Source organism: Cupressus sempervirens, chromosome 9 (assembly GCF_028749045.1).
Source record: "Cupressus sempervirens isolate cs-2001-9-10 chromosome 9, ASM2874904v1, whole genome shotgun sequence".
Lineage (NCBI taxonomy): Eukaryota > Viridiplantae > Streptophyta > Pinopsida > Cupressales > Cupressaceae > Cupressus > Cupressus sempervirens.
The window spans coordinates 388,262,057-388,279,720 of NC_143126.1; the positions used below are offsets into that span (position 1 = coordinate 388,262,057).

Sequence of the window (17,664 nt, forward strand, 5' to 3'; positions counted from 1 at the left end):
TAATACGTAGCAGTTGAAAGTTCAATATTCACTTGGGAAATTATCGGGCCCCATCGAGCAAGCTATCGGTTTGTTTTAAATAAAATTCGTGGCAACATCGAATTATTAACTGCAGTGGAATGTGAGTGCAAGGTAATGTGGGGGATGTTACTCATAGATTCTACCATCATTTCAAACCAAAAGTTGGGTCTTGAGCTTCAGTCAGATTAAAACACCAAAGAGTTACCCTTTCCATAAACTGATAAGGTGGGAATAATTTCAAAGATGTAACCATGGAAGACAATTTTTCAGACGACTTTGATTTATGAAGACACTATGAACATTTGGGGTCATCTAGCAAAGTTGGAGTATAACTGAAAAGAAGATTCTTCCCTTGACACCAATGGGTCAATGTATCTACACACAAAATAATTGCAGGAATTCTAGAACCATAATTATGGAATATATTGTTGTTTACGTACTCCATGGCTAGGAGTCGAATCTGCCTCGAGGCGTATTATTAAGGTGAGTGCATTGAGCAAGGAATGCGAATTTGTTATTCGTTAGTACCTAATCGCCGCTGAAACAAATTTTGCATCCTCTTATCGCCACCACATTCTTATCATCATACCTTAGAAAGAGGTGTTCCTATCTGTGAAGCATAAAGAAAGAATTGCTGAAATACCAATTCAAATACAACCGGCTGCCTGGCGTTCTATGTAGGGAGTTATATTTTGGGTGGAGTTGTGTGTGAATACCATCACAAGAAATTATAATTACAAGCTCGTAGTTTTATGGGTACACTCTATGCAAGGGAAAGTATTAGATAAAATAACCAATCAGGTTTTATCGACTTGTGTTCAATAGTAGAAGACTGTCATCAATTACACTAGTGAACAGACAGTGTATGGGATTGGATATTACTGGCAAATGTGGGAGCTAAGGTTACACAGTTTGTAAGTTACGAAGTTTCCACACCGAATTTGGCAAATCCCTCTAACATAATAAAATCTGAGAATCTTGTGAATTAGTAAAAAAATTTGGAAGCAACATCGAACGACACAAAAAACTTTTCCTCATTATACTTAAATGCTATGATGGAAGGTACAGAACAGATTCTTCAGTTGAACTCTGGATAAGGAGGCGTTCCTAAAATTGTTGGTGGAAGAACATTCGATCACTCAACCGCAAATAACTGAATTGAGTTACGCAGCATTGATAGAAATCTATGTGCAACGGTTTTCTCGTTGTGAAAGAGTTTCCATTATGGTAATTTGGTAAATATAGAGTTTGGATAAAACCAAGGAAGGTACTATGAAGCTACAAGTACAGATAGGCCAGAATTCAACTCCAACATAAGAGCAGAAATAGTCAACATTTATAGAGTATAAAGGACTTCCTACTCGGATTCAAAATGATTTATCATTCGGCGATTATATGGATTTTTATCTCGAGCAGCAAAACAAGACCGGTATGGCAAAACGAAGGTATCTGGAGTTGGTCCAAGATCTCCTTGCAAACAAACAGCACCCAGGGGTATACGAAGATTTTTCGATAGACCAGAATTATCATGTGGATGGTCTTGAAACAGAAGAGCAAACGACTACTAGTGGTTTGTAGCCTTCTCGCGATCACATAGATGTTACTCGCAATACAAGTTTCGTTGTTGGTGACCTAGAGATGAGCTTGGTCAAGCAGAATAATGAAGTAGATTACACACAAGGTAATAACAGTTTGGAATCTGGATTTCATAATACTCAGAACATGAATTTAGAGGAACAACCTAAGATGACATTGCAAGACAATGAATAGTTTCAGCCAAGAAATAATGAAATACATGCCCTACAAAATCAACTGAAGTTTTGTAAAGACATGTTTGTGGCAACCTTGGTGCAGTATGACAGTGCCCACAAATTGGTTGAGGAGCTCTACAGGAAGGTCCCAAGGGAAGGGGAAGGTGACTAACATGTGGCCAATTTACGGAAGGTCAAAACAGCCCTCGAGACTATGAAATCAGATTACTTATATCTGCTGTCTGATAGGGATGATATTCTTGAGGTTACCGAGATTTATGTATCACAGACAAATAGGGAAAAGGGTGAAATTGAGGATCTCAATAGGACGCTTAAGTATGTTCTCCCGAACATACTTTCAGGAAATCAAATCAATCTCCTAGAACACTCTCGAGAACATGAGAATGGACTAAAGCAGGAGTTCTTTCAGGAAGTCACTGATGAACTTGAGAGCATTCAGCAGATGTATGACATGGATAGCTACCCCAAATAGTTAAGTAGCAAAACTTCAAAACACTTTCAGCTTGTTGACAACCATTTGTTTTGAAGTTGTTGCTAACTGGGCGTTCGACAATCCTCTTTTTGTGTTAAATGAGGGATCATCTCTTATTTGCCATGAATAGGAAGAGTTTGATTTCAAACTTTAGGATCCTGGCTCAGATCCAAGCAGTGAATCTGGATCTCAGCATGGGAATGATGAGTCAACTTCCGTTGCTTATCACTTGATCAGCCCCACCATATTTTTCAATTTCACCCCATTCAGGAAATGGGTGAATTTTCTTCATCAGCCTCTGAATAGTTTTCGGTGGAGTATTTATCTGAGGTTTGTAGTTAGATTCTCAGCATCTTTCATATTCATAGCACCTATGTGCTTGGGATTTCTCCAAGTTTATACCGACAGTATGAATTTTGATGTCCATGGGATGGTAGTTTTAGCTTTTGAGCAGCTCATTTCTTACATCATCCATTTAGGTCATGCCTTCACATTCTTCTGGATTATACATGGACCCTGGATATATTTCTATATCATCGCAACAACGAGGCAGCATAACAGAGTTTGGGATCCAAGTGTTGGCAAATTGTATCTATGGTTGGACGAGGATTTTATTGTGGTCCTATTCACTTTGAGGTTGATTAAGGTGATCAATATTGATCAATCTACAGGTGCTGAGTTTTTTCAGAAAATTATATGGGATCCAGGGATCCGGTTGAGAGATAGATTGCAGAGAGACATCTGACTTCGCAATGTGACCGTAATTGTTTCCAGTTTGGATTACAAGGCTGCTTGCAGACTCGTATGGGATTTTGGTACTGATTGCTTGAGGACAAGTAATTTTAAGGAGGGGAGATTTGTAATGTTCCCTTTTGGAACATTAGAAATACTAAAGTCTGATTTTATATAATATTAAAACTGACTCTGAGACATAGACTCATAATTTTAAAAGGTCAATTTAATGTTATAAAAAAGACAAAGGGTCAAGGTGGAATAAAAAAAATTATCAGAGAGAAGTTGAAGAGTCACAAGGGAGTAAGACGAAGGCCAGAGGGGAGTCGAAGAGTGTCAATTTGTGTATTAAAAGGGGAAAGAGGCTCATTGTTGATCATGCTTGATTTTATTATTCAGTTTAGTTTTCTCTCTTCTGATAGTCTCAGAAAGCTTCAGCTTTCAGCTAGTTGGAGGACGTAGCCCCTCATGCTAGCAGACAATGTATGCAAATGAATTGTTCCGGGAAACATTATTTTAGGTGTTTCATTCATGCTTACAGGTTCTTATTCTAGCATTCCAATTTGACTATTAAATTTGTATTTTGTATTGGGCTTTTGTGTACTAGTTATTGTATTGCTGTTGTATAATGCAATAACATATTTGCAGAGTTGTATGGAAGTTTCTAGTTCTAACATTATAAGTCTGTAATGCATTTCTATATGCATGAAATTCTGAAAGGAACTAGTTATTAAGTGGTCAAGAATCTTCTAGTTTAAACATCATATTGCATTCCATTTGCCTATTCCTGAGTTTGAATATTATTATTAAGAAGAAGCTGGTTAAACATCTACCGGCTATTGTACTAGATTCACTTGTGCTTGAAGCTATTTGTAATGTTTTATTTCCGAATATATTGTTGAAAGGAAAAATCAGCAAATATCCCGTTATGGATATTACATTCTAGGAATTTGTGTCCATTAAGGTTTCCTCTTGTCACACTTGCTGACATGATTGTATTGGGCATTTGAAAATGTGATAGCATTTTGAAATATTAGAAACATTGTAATAAGCATTTGTTCAATTCCATTTCAGATTACTAAGCATGCTTTTCGATTGATGCTTGTAAATTGATGGCATATACCAAGCTCAATTCTTTTATGTTTTCACTCACTATTTTCCTTCCTAATGTTTGTTCTTTTGTAGCCCAACTAGACAGGCACCAATCTATGTTTCGTTTGGCCAATCTCAAATCATTCGAACTAATTAAAACATTACCCAAAAGTGTCAAAGTAGGAGTGGTCTTTGTGCATCCTGTGCATCCATGATTGTCAATATAACCCATGTAACAATCTTTAGTGAGCCTCAAGCAAATTTATTTTGTGTGTATCTGTGATGTCACCTATCTAGACTAGGATTAAATGATAAAATATAATAAATAAATGAATCCATATAATATATTATTAACATGATAATAATATTAAAAATATATATTACTCATCTAATATTATTAATATGATAACATAGTATATAATTAACAAATAATAAATATATTAATCAACATTAAAAATGAAAAATATGTGTTAAACAATAATATTACAATATATAAGGCAAGAGCCTATAACACAATGGTTACTTGTGAGCCTCTCATTTGGGAGGTCTTCGGTTCGAGTCTACTCTAGCTTAAAACATAAAATTAAATAATCTCAACAACTAATAATTCATCTAAGCTTCAACCCATAACCTATTAAAAAAATAACGATAATATTACAATCTATATTTAAATATAAGATATTAATGTTAAAAGTAATAAAAATATCTATATTTAAACTTAAGATATTAAACTAAAAATAATATCATTAAATAAATTATGTAACTCTATAATCATAATATTGACATAGCAAATAATACAAGGACAATATTAGCTATTAGTTCCATTAGTCAATACAATTAATAGATACAAGGCTTAAATCAAGAATTTTGGAAAACGTACAACATACAATATATTGCGAAACTATGGTGAGTACAATATATTGCGTCGAGAGTCATTAGCTTCAATGAACAAGCATTTATTAATCATCGGACAAGGCCTAAGCAGAAATGCAATTGCAAAATACAGAGTGAATTGTTAAGGATACCATAAGGAAAAGCAATTTGCTAATGAATAGATTTGTTTGATTGATGCAATTGACTTTGCAGCATCTGGTTAATATATATGCTGGATTAATATGCATTGATAATGAGACACATTAAGAAATAACCTATGATTGAAAGAAAGGGGAAATGATTGTAACTATTATCAATTACAATATTTATTACAGCTAGGCACAATACAATCTCCATACTGATCATGTGAAACAATTTTCAGAGTGTAAGTCTGATCAGTAACCAACATAGCAAAGTAGTGTGATGATCATAAGATGCATCTTTTCATTTCAAAACACAATATAAGAAGGAACTTGTCACGGAATAGTCAAGGGATATCACAGCAATTTGATAAACTACAATACCATCTAACACAAAGAAGAAAATGCTAAAAATTAATGAGTGAGATAAAGAATGAAAGGATACACGGTAACCACGAGTATAAGATAGTCACAACTAGTGCCTAACCCTGCTCCTATATCAGAAACAACCATATGTCATATGGTATATACTTATTTATACTAAAAATTAGAAGAAGCAAAACCTGTATCACTATAAGTGATAAATTATCAGATTTTGTAGCATGCTCCATATTTAGAAAATAGAGAATTGCTACCAAACAATATAGCACACTTACCTCGACATACTAGAAGAAGCTAATATCCATAACCAAGGGAAATTAGATCAAATAACTTATCTGTATATATATTAATAGAGCTAGAAATTGAAAGTGATCTTGTACCTATTCTCCATAATTCTTGTGCAAGAATTAGATAAAGTGTTTAAGTAATTGTCTCAATTTTAAGCTATTTAACAAGAGGGGACATTACAATGGTATTAGAGCATAATATTGTCATCCTGTGAAATTAATTCAGGCAAAGTTATCGCACCAGAGGAGGGAAAGCTACAGCAGAGCAACTAGCACAGAGGTAAGGAATTTCCTGGAACAAACCAACAAAAGGTTTGAAAGAACCAACCAATTAATGCTCCAGGCCATCCAAAGCATGAACAATAGCAACCATGATAAAAGACCAAATCCCAACCTAGGCAGAGATACACATTCCAATTATTATAAAAATGAAGCTCTACACTCAGACGCATTATCGCTCCCAAGAGAAGAACCCATTATAGGAGAGGAGGAACAATGACAAATAGTGTAGAAGAACTTGCCCAAATGTATGCAAGGTTAGAATTGGCAATCTAACAACTTATTCCCTTTAAGGAATATTATGAGATCAAAACAATGGCATCTTGACTATCATTCATTCATTGCCATCTTGACTATCAAATGTACTGCATGGAATATTATGAGACCAAACACTGCTCAATCATGGGTCCAAAATTGATACATAGGTATCCCTCAGTCCTGTGTCCAATGAAAAAGTTGTCAAGTTTTTCATACTCCATTTAACAAGGATAGCCCATAACTGGTGGCACCATGGTATTGTTACTCAAGGCCATAAAAATATCATCAGCTATAGCAGGTTCAAACAAAGAGACCTTGAATGGCACTTCCAAGAGCTAACCCCACCTTAAACAAACTGAGACCATAGAGGAATCCGCAACCAATTCCAAAGTCTATCAAATTCTAATTCCCGAATCTATCCCATTTTATTGAGGGGCTTAAAGACTCCATGAAAACTATAATAAATCCTCTACAATATAAAACCTTGGAACAAGCAATACAAAAGGCCAAGAAGGTTGAAACTAATTCTTCAAAGGAAAGACCTAAGAATTGTCCAACCAAAGCACACCATGAATATAAAGGATCAAGGAAATCTAATAAAGAGCACGCTATTTTTGCAAGGAAAAATGTAGTACTGGGCACCAATGCAAAGGCAAGGATGCCCTCAAGCAAAAAGTGGGATTAATAAGAAAGGCTTATGTTTCAAGTGCAAAGAACCATAGGCATCCAGAAATAAATGTGGAAAAAGAAATCAAGTCCATAGGATAGAAGAAACATCTAACAAAGAAACAAGAGGAATGCATAAGAAAACAAGAAATTATACAAGGGGTCTTAATAGCATCCAATCACTAAATTAAGGGGGAAAACCGTGGATTTTTTAGGAGATTCAACCCTATCTATGGCATTAGAGCACAAACTTGGAAGGTGAATTGACAAATAATACTAGGGAAAAAAGGCAGCAAAGAGGGATTAGCAATCAGAAATACATTCATTTCAAATTAATTGGAAAATCATTTTCATCATAACTAGCAAAGACTTGTAAACTAGGTTAAACAAATATAAAGTTGAATATCATATCAGGGAATGAGAATTTATAATAAGCAACCACAAAATATATTAAAATTGTACTTATCATTCACCCTAAAAATATTCTTGAATGATCACATGCCTATAAAAGTCTGGGAAGACATAAATTCTCTCCAAAGGATTGTAAGGATGAATACATCTTTAAGGGATATCCATAAAGAATAGGAAGGAGACAAAGTCTCTGTCGGGAAAAATTAAAATGGATAGATCCTTTAGGCATATCCATAGAGGACTTGGAAGGGATAAAACCTCTCCTAACGATTATTAAGATATATGCATCCTATAGAGAAATCCATAGAGAACTTGAAAGAGATAAAGTCTCTACAAGGAATTATAGAAATGGATACATCTTCAAAGGATATCAATAGAGGTTTGGAAAGAGATAAGTCTCTCTTAAGGATTATAAAGATGGATACATCCTAAAGGGATATCCATAGAGGCCTGGGAAGAGATAAAGTATCCTCTAAGGATTATAAGGATGGATACATCCTAAATAGATATCCATAGAGGCTACATTCTAAAAGGGATATCCATAAAGGTCTGCAAAGAGATAAAGTCTCTACCAGAATTATAAGGGATGGATGCAATCTAAAAGATTATCCACAAGGCTCAGTAAGACAAAAAGTATCTCCCACGGATTATAAAGATTACTCATCAGGACTCATTTATGGGACAAGACAATGGATAACTAGGAGCAAGAAAGTACTCCAATAAATCCAAATAAGTTCATCTTTTAACTTGTTCTTACTATTTTAAATTGAATATTATCTATACATATGATAAGTTATATTTGTAAATACATTGCAGTTCTAAACTCAAATTGAGATTTCCATTTCATGATCATCAAATTGGAAATTGGAGTTATATAGCAAGACATCATGTACATCAAGGTTCGTATTGCTTGAGGACAAGCAATTTTGGGAAGGTGGACTGTGGATTAAATGACAAAATAAAATAAATAAATAAACCAATATAATATATTATTAATATACATTACTCATAATATACTATTAATGTATTAATGCAAAATACAACAAATAAATAATAAATGTATTAATCAATGTTCAAAATGTAAGATATGTACAAAACAATAATATTAGAATCTATATTTAAATATAAGATAGTAACATTACAAGTAGTAGTAATATCTATATTTAAATATTAGTTATTAAACTATTAATAATATCACTAAACAGATTATGTAATTCTATATTCATAATATTGACATAGCAATAATTCAAGGGTGATATTAGATATTAGTTTCACTAGTAAATACAATTAACGGATACGAAGCTTAAATCAAGAATTATGGAAAACATACAATGTATTAGGAAACTATGGTGAGCACAATATATTGCATCGAGAGTCATTAGCTTCGACGAAAGAACATTTAATAATCTCCAAACAAGGCCTCGGCAGGAAAGCAATGGGAAAATGCACAATGAATTGTAAAGCATACCATAAGGAAAAACAGTTTGCTAATAAATATATTTTCTTGATAAATGCAGTTGACTTTGCAGCATCTGGTTAGCATATGCATTGGACTAATATGCATCGACAATGATACACATTAAGAAATAACCTATGATTGAAGGAGCAGTTGTATTTATTATCAATTACAATATTGATTACAGCAATAAACAATACAATCTCCATACCAATCATGTAAGACAGTTTTCATTCACAGTGTATGTCTGATCAGTAACTAACAGAGCAAATAAATGGTAAGATGACCATAAGACATGTCTTTTCATCCCAAAGCAAGATATAAGAGGGAACTCATAACTGAATAGGGGAGGGATATCACAGCAATTTGATAAACTGTGGTGCCATGATTGCCATCTACCATAAGGAAGAAAATGTACGAAATCAATGATTGAGATAAAGAAAGGATACACGGTAACCAGAAATATAAGATAGTCACAACTAGCGCATAAGCCTGCTCCTATATCAGAAACAACCATAAGTCTTTTGATATATATTTGTTTATACTCAAATAAGAAGTGAAACCTCTATAACTATAAGTGATAAATTATCATATTGGGTAGCATGCTTCATAATAATATAATAGAGAATTGCTACCAATGGATACAGCACATTTACCTTGATATACCAAAAGAAGCTCATATCCTTAACCAAGGAAAATTAGATCAAACAACTTCTGTATGTATATTGATTGAGCCAGACACAGCAAGTGATGTTGTGCCTATTCTCCATTAATTCTAGTGCAAGAATTAGATAGAATAAGTGTTGAGAGTTGAAGTAATTGTCCCAATTTGAAACTATTTAACAAGACAGAACATTACGGCATTATGCTTACAAAAAATTAGTTAATTAAGTATATAGGGGCTTAATGTAGCAAGCAAAGGTAAACTTTAAGAAACCCCTCTCCAAAAAATATATAAAATATTGGCGAATCTTTCATTATTTTGATAAATAAAATTAATTCTATAGGCGAATCTCTCATTTTTTTAATTTTAATTATTATTTATATTGGCGATTTTTTGGAATCATAATCTTTGTATAGAAATTATTCGTGAATCTCAATAATAAGAGAAAGTTCATTAATCACCATAGAATATTACAAATCAAACTTGAACATTTTTTACCTCATGGCATGTGACGAGGGTCATTACATCATATTTTAAATCAATAGTGAAAACTAAATATTGGTGATATATCCCTAAAGTAACTAATAATTAGGATAATTATTGGTGAATTAATTATAATTTCTCCAAAAATATATAATACTTAGGTGAATCAAATGTGGCGAATCTTAGAGTTTGATTTTTTTTAATAAAATAAATCATTGAGTGATTTTAAATATTTTTGAACTAAATTTTATAAAAATGTGTCGATTTAGGTTGCATTAAATCACCAAATTACTAGCAAAGAATTTTTAAAATTAGCCAATTGACGAATATTAGCCACTAAAAATTACCTTGGTAGCAAGTCTTTCTTGAACTAGTGACAGTATTTGGAGTCAAAAATTCAATAGGGTTTGGTGGTAGGTATTTTTGGTTGCCCATTTTGTTTGATTCAAATGTGTGTTAAGGTACATCCCTAGAAACACCCTCAACTTATGCTATCTCAAAGTGCAAGAGAGACCACCAATTCTCATAGAGTTGGCCTTTGACCCTCCATGTTGTATTGATGAGTTGATTTCACTTGCATAACAACAAACCTAACCTTGTGAATGGAAGTTTGTTTTAGGAAGTGTAATGAAGGTTTTTTGACACAATATGTTTGACATTTCAGGATTCTTCCAAGCATATAGAAATGCTGTAATTTACATGTATGTTCATAGTTTACATGCATTCAAATTAGTATATACTAGCTAAGGTTCTGTTGCAATCAAATGTGTTCTTTTATTTTTCTCAAAGCTAAGGTTCTGCATTTTGTATAAATGCTAGAGTTGGTGGCAATTCAATTATTTTGAATGCCAATGTTCACACTTTTTACTCAATGGCATTAAGAGATGGAAGCAAAACTTCAAGCATTAACAATAGAACATCACTTGGATGCATGTCCTTCAAAAACTAACCTTGAAATTGGTCATTCCCAACTAATGTGACCTCCATCAATCATGTCACTCAATGTCCATCTTCTTGCAGCCCGCAACCTTTTCTCAAAAAAGCTGGGGTTCAAATAGCTGTGAGGTGATTTTACTCAAATAACATTGATCCATATAATGACCGTGACGTCAAAAATTAGGACCTTGTATTTTTACAACCGACAAGATTGTTAATTTTAAGAGGCACACAATTGGATTGGATGACATCATAAAGAGGATTATGGTGATCCTAAGGAGTCATCATTACCTTCTAGCTCAGGGATGGAGCTGCAACTGACTAAAAGAAATAGAATCCCAACAATCAGTAGGATGTTCAATTTCCTTTTCCATATTGCCCTTCATTCCCTTCGACAGTATTTACAAATTTTCAAGGTTCATCCATTCTGAAGGCATGGCTTTCCAACTGGCAGTACCCCTGGTAGATAATTCAAGAGATGTTCATAGTTTACATGCATTCAAATTAGTATATACTAGCTAAGGTTCTGTTGCAATCAAATGTGTTCTTTTATTTTTCTCAAAGCTAAGGTTCTGCATTTTGTATAAATGCTAGAGTTGGTGGCAATTCAATTATTTTGAATGCCAATGTTCACACTTTTTACTCAATGGCATTAAGAGATGGAAGCAAAACTTCAAGCATTAACAATAGAACATCACTTGGATGCATGTCCTTCAAAAACTAACCTTGAAATTGGTCATTCCCAACTAATGTGACCTCCATCAATCATGTCACTCAATGTCCATCTTCTTGCAGCCCGCAACCTTTTCTCAAAAAAGCTGGGGTTCAAATTAGCTGTGAGGTGATTTTACTCAAATAACATTGATCCATATAATGACCGTGACGTCAAAAATTAGGACCTTGTATTTTTACAACCGACAAGATTGTTAATTTTAAGAGGCACACAATTGGATTGGATGACATCATAAAGAGGATTATGGTGATCCTAAGGAGTCGTCATTACCTTCTAGCTCAGGGATGGAGCTGCAACTGACTAAAAGAAATAGAATCCCAACAATCAGTAGGATGTTCAATTTCCTTTTCCATATTGCCCTTCATTCCCTTCGACAGTATTTACAAATTTTCAAGGTTCATCCATTCTGAAGGCATGGCTTTCCAACTGGCAGTACCCCTGGTAGATAATTCAAGAGATGTAGCCAAAAAGTATTGTGCAGAAAACTGAAAGAGAACTAGAAATGGAAAGCACTAGAAGTCATAGGAAGCATTCAAAAACCCTAGCAAACTAATCAACAAGATTTTATCTCCTTATCTTGTACTTGTTTCCTGATATAATGATGATCTTCTATATGTTTCATTCAGAAATGGAACCTATTTTTTTTCTTTATTGTCAAATTGTATGTACCTGATAGTTTCATTATAAGATAGAAATTTCTTACACGGAATAAAGGGATGAATAAAACTGTGCTAATTGGTGAATAAGCATAAACTAATTCTAAACATGAAATCAGATATTTTAATGTGCATGGGAAGATATAAAATTGTCCTCTTACGCTTTGTGCCGCATATGCTCCCAAAGCTCTTCCTCTGATGGGAGAGGAGCCATATGTATCTCTGCTTCAAAATGCAACCTTAACTTTTCCTGTTTCAAAACGTCTACCATGTACAGCTTTTGGTCTTTTCTAACATCAAGTAACTGCGCTGCGAATGGCACAAGCTCCACATACCTGTTGAAGGAATGTATTCTCTTGAAATCAAAATAATCTTATTGTCATCGTACAGAACAATAACCATGAATCATTATCATAAAACAAAAAATAAGCTCAGAATACCATCTTGTTAACTAAAGAAAGAAGGAAAGGCTGCTAACGTTAGACAAAAACTTGAGTACTATAAGCTAGTCAACCAAAACTATACAGCTGCCACCTAAACCAGTTATCAAATCAGTAAGTGAACGTGTCATCTCTATTGCTTTATGTCTAAATAATCCAAAAAGATAAAGATTTTGCTGTCTTTTCTGTACAAGTGAAGGATGAATATTTTCAAAATAGTCAAACTAACCAGTATATTATTAATTTTATGTCAACAGAAACTAGAATCAGCAAAAATGTATTGACACATGCTACATGCTGCAAACTGCTTAACATATTAAAAAGACCATTTGAAATAGCAACTTTGCATGGTTTTGATTTTAAACCTATTTACCCAACTCAAGCATTACTGCTTATAAAACTCTCCATCAAAAATAACTAGAATTATAGTTTAACCTGTTTAGAAATGGTACCATGACATAGTCATGAAAAACAAAACTAACTGCCCATGGAACAATCACCAGCAATGCAACAAACTTGACCTGCAAGTTGGAAAAAGAGTAATGTTAAAATTAAAACTAATAACAGCATTAACTTAGATTATAATAGTAAGACTGTACATGGACAGCACATGGAACACCAGCTTCACCATAATAACAAGATCAATGACCCTAGAAGCAAAGCAAGTTATCTGAGCTTTTTATTTGAAAATGTTGACATGGCACGACTGTGGCATTCAAGTAATATTAACAAGCAGCCCAACTAATTTGAAACAGATTGATTGGCAATAATTTCATACTTTAATGCAATAATAGAGATCTTGAAGCACCAATATAGTTCTGTAATAACCCTATAAATTATTAAAGGCCCAAAGCCACTAAATCATTGAAATTAGTTTGTCTCCCATAAAAACCCCTACCCTATTAATATTAGCAGCAATGCGAGATTTCCCAAGACAGTAAGTAGAAAACTTATCAGGCATTCATAATTAACTATAAAGATATCCTAACGAAAAAATGATTGAAGATTATGAATATGCAGCAATTTTAGTTATTGACGCAATAAGCACAGATAATTTAAATAATACATTTGGGGACCATACATTAGTATTATTGTAAGTGATCCTTTGACAACTTCATCACATATCACACAGCCGAAGATCATCTCAGAAGCCACAAGTTTAAAAGAAATAACCATGATGATAAGTCTTACCAAAGATTAGCAAGTGATCCGAGTGAAAAAGGCAGCAATGATGATAAATCGCAGAAATCATGTCTTTGATCAGAGAAGATTCCCATTGAAACACGAGATTAATATATCAGTTTAAGATAGCGATTTTATTAAGTCATTTTTAGAACAAGCAATAACTAAGGGGCAAACAGAAATCCAGATTAAATAATAAACTAAGATAATTTCTTGAAACAGAAAGGTGTGATTCAAATGATTGGTTAAAAAGTCGAAAATATTAAAACTGATATTAAGGAGACAACATGATTATGTGTCTACTCATTTAGAGATTGGTATGATCTCTATTCAAGAAGCGGAGACAGGTTATGGGATATGGGTGTGTATCTCGATGGACTTCATGGGCTTGCCCAACGCCCAAGGCAGAGACTTTATCTATTGTGGTGGCAGATAGACTTACTGAAGTTGCCCACTTCTTTCCAATCACAACTACATACACAGCAGTATAGGTGGCAGACTTGTTTTTCCAAGAGGTATTCAGACTTCATGGGTTGCCGAGGAGCAGTCAGTGACAGGGGCAGCAGATTTATGGGTTATTTTTGGCAGGTTTGTTTAGACTCGGCGGCAACAAGCTCACCCCAAGTACTAGCTACCACCCTCACACAGACGGTTAGTCAAAGGTTGTTAATAAATGGGTGAAGGGATACCTTTAGAACTACATATCAAGGCAGAAAAAGGCATCGGTCAGGTGGTTACATTTAGGTGAGTTATCCTACAACACAAACTACCACATGTCAACCTTTATGATGTTGTGCGGTTATGATGCACCCAATTTTTTGGATTTGATTTTCATTGGTTGGAGAGTACCTAGTCCCAACGACCTCTTAAAGGACAGCCAAGATATCACGAGGGCCTTGAAGGAGACAATCTAAAAGCTCAGGTTCAAAAGAACGCAGAGTTGAGTGTTCATTTGAAGTGGGTGATATGGTATACCTCATGTTGTAGGCCTATAAACAGTCCACTCTCAATATGAGTGAAGCTGAGAAGCTTGAGCTAAATTACTATGGACCATTCAAGGTTATCTGGAGGATTCACAAGGTGGCTTATGAGTTGGAGTTACCAGCCAAGAACCGAGTACATAATGTCTTCCATGCATCTCACCTTAAGAAGGGGACTGTATATCATGTCATAGCTCTTATAACACTACCACCTCTTGATAAGGAGGAGACTAGTTTTAGTCCCTAAGGTTTTTGTGGATACACATGAAAGGAGACTAAGGAGGGGAGTTATCAATGAATATTCTGTTAAGTGAAAGGATTTGCCAATCGAGGATGCTACATGGGAGAGTGACCACATATTACAGCACCTAGGTTTGCGGTTGCTTGACAACTTCATCACATATCACTTCAAATGTAATGTTCCCGTTATAAAATAAATCATTAATAAAACTATTGTTAATGGGCCGATTGATTTAATATATCTCAGACCCAGTTTTGTTTTGATTCCATAGTTTGTGTCATCGTTGGCTATCTTTCTACACCATCGGAAAGTTTTCCCCGATGGTTATTAGGTATGCAATTTGGATTATTTTCTCGGTACTGCGAATTCTTGTTGGAGTTCTCTATTGTTCGCCATTTCGGAAGTGAAAGACCTTTCCTATTTGGTTTACCCAATTTCGGTGGGATTTAACCCTCACCCTATTCTATTGCCTGTAGCACTTTGCTCGAATCTAGCAAATCGGAGCATCATCTTTTGGCAAATATTAATCGAAGGATACTTGTGTTCTAATTTCCATTATTATTTGATTCTATCTGAGAAATTTGGATCTATAAGTTTAGATTGCATTATTGAGTTTTTTCTTCCACTCGCACACCCTTCATCTTTCTACACTCAGGGCAATAGTTAAACAGAACAATACACCACTAGACGGCATCCTTGTGTTCCGTACGACCTTCCTTTGTTGCATAATATAATTGACCATACGGCCCTCCTATTGCATGGTCTCTTAACCGTACAGCCTTTCTGTTGCATAACCATTCACCCACATCGTACTTCTTCCCCACCACCCCACCGTACAGCAAGTTGCTCCACCGTATGACTTGAAAATTGGACCACCGTACGGCCACCATAGCCTCCTCACCGTATAGCTACTCTAATCCCCCAATCCACCGTACAACCTTCATCCACTCCACCCTGTCTGTCACTATACTGTCACTAAGAAACCGTACAGCTTCCTCCTCACTCCAATACCGTACAAGCCAAAGTGCAACTACGCATGCAGTCATACTGTATACAATACAACCCTATTGGCTTGAGGTCAATCAAGTCACCACGCAGAGGTCAGGAACATTACAGTGGTATCAAAGCTTCGATCTTGCCAGCCTGTGGACAGTGAATGAGAGTTTATAGCCAGAAGAGAATAACCCATTCTGTTGATATAATGGCCACCAAACTGGAACCCACAGTTGTTAAACTCGTGGCACTACTAAGAGAACTTGTGAAGAATCAGGCACAAATCAATGATACTCAACGACTCATGGAAGAGATTCTCAAGAAGTTGGCAGATAACAAAATATCCGGAGAACAAAATGGTCACAGTGCGGGTAAAGCAAACCCTCATCCAACACGCTCTCAACCTTCCATGCCGTCTTTTCCCCGATAGATAGAGACACCACCTAGAGGGAAGTAGCCGACCTTTGAAGAAATGCAAGAACAGCTGAGAGAAAACTAGAAGAATGCGAATTTTGAGGAAGATATATCCTACAAAGATTATGTAGATCTGAGAATGAGATATTTGGGAGGCGGAAACAAAGGATATTTTAATGATGATCTCAAGAGGAAGTTGAGTAAAGTAAATTTGTCTCCATTTGACGGATCTGGATCCATATCTGTGCAAGCGTGGGCAATGAAGGTCGATACTTACTTCTAGCTTAATCCCATGCTAGAAGAAGAAGCAATTAAATTTGCGGCATTGCACTTGGAGGGAGTAGCGCATGAATGGTAGCATCACGACACCATCACACTAGGGCATGATCAAATAAATACTTATGCAGAATTCGCTAAGAGATTGATAGATCGATTTGATGGTAAAGATCCAAAACTCAATTTCAAAGATTTGGCACAGCTAAGGCAAACTGAATTGGTCGACCAATACATTGCGGAATTTCAAAAACTCTGTTTTGGTCACAGACATTTCGGAAAGAAGATGGATAGTGCTCTTCATGGACGGACTAACAAAACCACTAAAAGGTTGGGTAAAGGGGTTGAATCCTGCCACCCTGTCGAAGGCCATTAAGAAGGTACGGAGTATGGTATCATCATCGGCATCATCCTCACGAAGCTACTCGCATTCCAAACCGCCGATGTTTTTGAGCGACAAAGATAATAAACCTCTACCCAAGAAGCCGTCGTTCAACGAAGCCACCAGACAAGAAATCCTAAGGAAAAAACTATGTTTGAATTGCAAGGGACCTTGGGAACCTGGCCACAAATGCCTCGAAAAAGTAAAGATCCATTACATTGAGGTCGAGTCCAATGATGAGGACGAACACAAAGAAATACCCTCCGAAGACAACCAACATCACAACGACACCAATATGGTTGGTTTGAACCGTACGAAAAGAATTGCAGCATTGATACAACGCGGAGGAACTATCGCCCTAGCCGATAGCCCGAGGTGCACAGTATTTCGTGTACGAGGAACCCTTCAAGAACAAAGGGTTATGGTGATGCTCGATAGCAGAGCCAC

At 35.4% G+C, this 17,664-nt stretch overlaps 1 protein-coding gene across 2 annotated transcripts in view; it reads right to left on the reverse strand.

Moving 5' to 3' along the window:
• The window catches only part of LOC149538896 (protein DAY-LENGTH-DEPENDENT DELAYED-GREENING 1, chloroplastic-like), a 205,698-nt gene that overhangs the window by 113,144 nt on the left and 74,890 nt on the right, over positions 1-17,664 (reverse strand). For both annotated transcript variants that reach the window (XR_016356132.1, XM_089800277.1), the window contains exons 2-3: positions 13,188-13,273; positions 12,474-12,647 (exon numbers count right to left, since the gene is read on the reverse strand). Coding sequence is in view for 1 of the 2 variants with exons in the window: in XM_089800277.1 (XP_089656403.1) it covers positions 12,474-12,647; positions 13,188-13,273 (260 nt within the window). In the remaining variant the exon portion in view is untranslated. The remainder of the gene's footprint in view (positions 1-12,473; positions 12,648-13,187; positions 13,274-17,664) is intronic.